The sequence below is a fragment of the Sphaeroforma arctica genome, assembly GCF_001186125.1.
Source record: "Sphaeroforma arctica JP610 unplaced genomic scaffold supercont1.3391, whole genome shotgun sequence".
Lineage (NCBI taxonomy): Eukaryota > Ichthyosporea > Ichthyophonida > Sphaeroforma > Sphaeroforma arctica.
In genome coordinates, this window is record NW_014037167.1 from 1 (window position 1) to 3,505 (window position 3,505).

The window sequence follows — 3,505 nt, forward strand, 5'->3', positions numbered from 1 at the left end:
GTGCGTGTGCCTGTGTGTACGTGGGTTTGTATGTACATATGTTTATATGTGTTTATATATATGTATATATATATATATGTGCATGTATATGTAATTATGTATGTATGTATCTAAATATAGATGTATATATATTTATATTTATATTATATATATATATATATTAGTTTTGTTAATACATGTGTTGTGTGCGTTCGTATGTGTGACGTATTGTATTTTTTCTGTGTTCAACTGTTTGTGTCGAGTTTCCGATTTTATTCTGCAGTTGTTGATATGCCTTCCCTCAGGCTGACTAGAGGTTATTTTTCTCAAGAGATTCATTCTTTACATAAATTTTCCTCTTTTCTTTGCTCGCTATAGCTGGATGTATTGATCGTATCGTTAGTTTCCCTTTAGATACATAGTCATCACAAACATATTACCGTTATTTATTCCACCAGGTGCGATTCAGACTCAACTAACGGAATGGTTCGGTGGTCCCGAGAAGTACACCAAATCCATGAATCTCAATCTTTACTCAGTATACAGGTATTCCGTTAGTACACTCTGAATCGTTTTAGGTCAATTCTCATTTGTATGTATTGTGAGCTTTCGTTGTTTTTCGTTTTGTGTTAAAACTCCAACTCCATTCCCGCTCGTGTAGTGTTGCCAGATTATGTACCCATACAGTGACGGGTATCTCGGTCATGGCTGCACCTGTTTATTGTTGTGGGACTGAAACTTGTAAATGCTTTGCTGCCCTTGTGCACTCGGAGCGGCGTGCTCAACTCGAAATTCCCGATGGTTAGGAAAGCCAAGGAGATACAACCGCTTGCGCAAGCACTCACCCATTTAACGCGTTTCTGTTTTTACTGCAGTTATCCCAATATCGTGCTGGCGTTACTGGGCGGATACTTGATTGACGGCTTTCTGGGCGTGCGCGCAGCCTCTGTATTGTTCTGCGCGTAAGCAATCATTTCATTTCATTCCAAGCCCTTCTTTAAAAGTACACTCTGTGTCGCATACTGGTCACATGTATTCGGATTTATGAGTTGTTCACGAGTTCTTTTTGCTCGACCTTGTCGGTGCTGCTATCAAATTCTCAAGTATGTATCCACAGTTCAGTTGTCTATCACGACATGTGAGAGCTCTCCGCTGTAGCATTTATAAATTATTGTTTGTCCCACTTCTTACGAGATTGAGTGTCGTATTGTTCTTCGTTGAAGCTATTCGCCCAACTGTGGTCAATACAAACGCCTTTTGGCTCTCTTGTGAGCCAAGTGTTCAGTTGTTTCCGTGCCAGCCGCCTTCTATCCCGATATGAACTACTCAGGTGTATACTTTAAAGCACACTCTGGCTTTAGAACTCACTCCCCCCCTCTCTCTCCTCCTGCCCCTCTTCCTCGCCGCAGCTTGATCACCATCGGACAGCTTCTATTTGCCATTGGAGTGCAATCCAAAGTCTTCTGGGTCTGTCTTCTAGGCCGATTTGTGTTCGGCTTGGGCGGTGAATCGCTGACTGTGAGTCAGAACGCCTTTACAGTGCGATGGTTTGATGGGCCGTACCTGTCGCTATGCTTTGCGGTAGTCCTATGCTTCTCACGACTGGGTTCCAGTGTCAACTTCATCGTCACGCCGATGCTGGCTAATGCAGGGGTCCCTATATCTATCTGGATGGGTACAGCAATGTGTGTGTTGAGTATGGTGGCCTGTCTTCTTCTCACCGGGTTGGACTACTGGGGACAAGATCGTCTGAAGGTATGGGATGCGTCATATGGCCCCAGAGCTCACAGCTACAGTATTTTTATATTTGGTCTTGCTATCATCCTTTCAGATACTGCTTTCCAGAGCAATTTTTCCAGCTAGATTCTATACCATTCTCGTTTCCTCGTGAGGCCGTGGGGCCAATTTATTGCAAAACTTTACCGCGCTCGGACCGAGTTTCTGTGTCTATATCTGGAATATTAGTGTCATTTAATTTATGCCACTTCATGATTTGGCACTGCGCAGGCAGAGACCGTTGAGGAGAAGGTGTCCTTGAAGCACATCTTACGGCTTCCATTGGCCACTTGGCTGAATTTCGGTATATGCTTTTTCTTCTACATCGGAATCTTGACATTCTACGCCGTAGCCAGGTGTGTGTGCTCAAGCCTTCTCCAAGTATCAATTGTAGAATACCCACTTTCATTTCGCATTTAGTTATATTCTACAAACCGATTATAGTTGAGTACAGCCAATAGGTGAGGAGGCCCGCATATATATATATCCGTAATCTAATCTGCACTCGTCTACACTCACCCATAATCTCACAGTGACATCATGCAACAGACCGGTGCGAAGTATGACCCCCAAACGGCGTCCTTGTTCCTCGCAGTCCCGAACTTCACGTCGGTCTTCGCGTTTCCAATTGTTGGGTGAGTGATTTGATGTTGCAAAACTCTGCTGATCACCATAACCAATTGCAACGTATATGGAGCCCTGCCTGTGGTCTCAGCTTGGGCTCATAACCCTGATGCGGTTGAGACAGCCTATGATTCGAAGTGCTTCACCGTCATGAACTCGCTACGCCTACTGATGTATCTTTCTGTACCCCGTGTGTGTACCTTCAGATATCTGGTAGACAAGTATGGGCGCGCTCTGTATTGGTGTGGGTCGGCTAGCGTCATGCTGCTCATCGCTCATGTTGTGTTCCTCGGGAATGCCAACGACTGGTTCCAGGTGCACCCCATCTTCCCAATGGTTTGGCTGGGTATTGCTTACGCCATGGTATGTTGGCGTTGGGTACCGTTTGATCTAACCATATAGGGCTGTACATGCGGTCTGGTTCGTAGGCACGGTGATGTGTACATATTGAACCCCTTTCGAATATTCGTATATATATAAAATGGGGCAGAGCTAATCATCCGCCGTATGTTTTAATTGACATACCGGTATCTACATTCTCGTATGTCTTTGAGGGCTCCATCTGCCACAAATCCGAATATTTCGTTCTAAGCTTCATCACTGACGAATAAAAGCTTTGTATACGCTTTTTCTGGCTCAAATTCATTTCCATAATAAATGTAGGGGGCGTGTGCTGTCTGGCCTATGGTGTCGTACATCCTACCCAACCATGTGCTCGGCACCGCCTTCGGAACTATGACCGCGGTGCAAAACCTGGGCACAAGTATGGCCCCACAGCTGATCGGCTATATTCAGGTATATAAATATGTATCAAATTTTACTTGAGGGTATGTCAGTCTATGTCTGAGATCTTTATTACGATGTAGGGAAATACCTACTTTGTAGCAGATTTTATTTTGATTGAACAAGACCTGGTTTTCTTGCCTGTGAACTTGCACATCCAGGGAGTTTGGCCTGAATGGTCTATATCGCTTACGCATCCAGCTGCCTAGAACTTAGCGGTGTCGCTGTGTTCGGAGTTCGATTTACAATCACTGTTGAGCCGTCAGCATGCCGGGCTTGTGTGTAAACCAAACAGCAGTTATCGCAAGAGCTGTATTACTACTGGAACCTCTGCTATATATAT

General features: G+C 44.5%; 1 protein-coding gene across 1 annotated transcript; it reads left to right on the top strand.

Annotated features, from left to right (window-relative positions):
* Positions 1-431: 431 nt before the first annotated feature.
* Positions 432-3,175, top strand: SARC_13525 (hypothetical protein; the record flags this gene model as incomplete). The annotated part of the gene is made up of 7 exons (XM_014292343.1): positions 432-525; positions 855-941; positions 1,389-1,734; positions 1,987-2,111; positions 2,289-2,390; positions 2,586-2,742; positions 3,043-3,175. Coding segments are annotated over 7 exons (1,044 nt in total), but the record flags the coding sequence as incomplete, so codon positions are not given.
* Between the last annotated feature and the right edge of the window lie 330 nt (positions 3,176-3,505).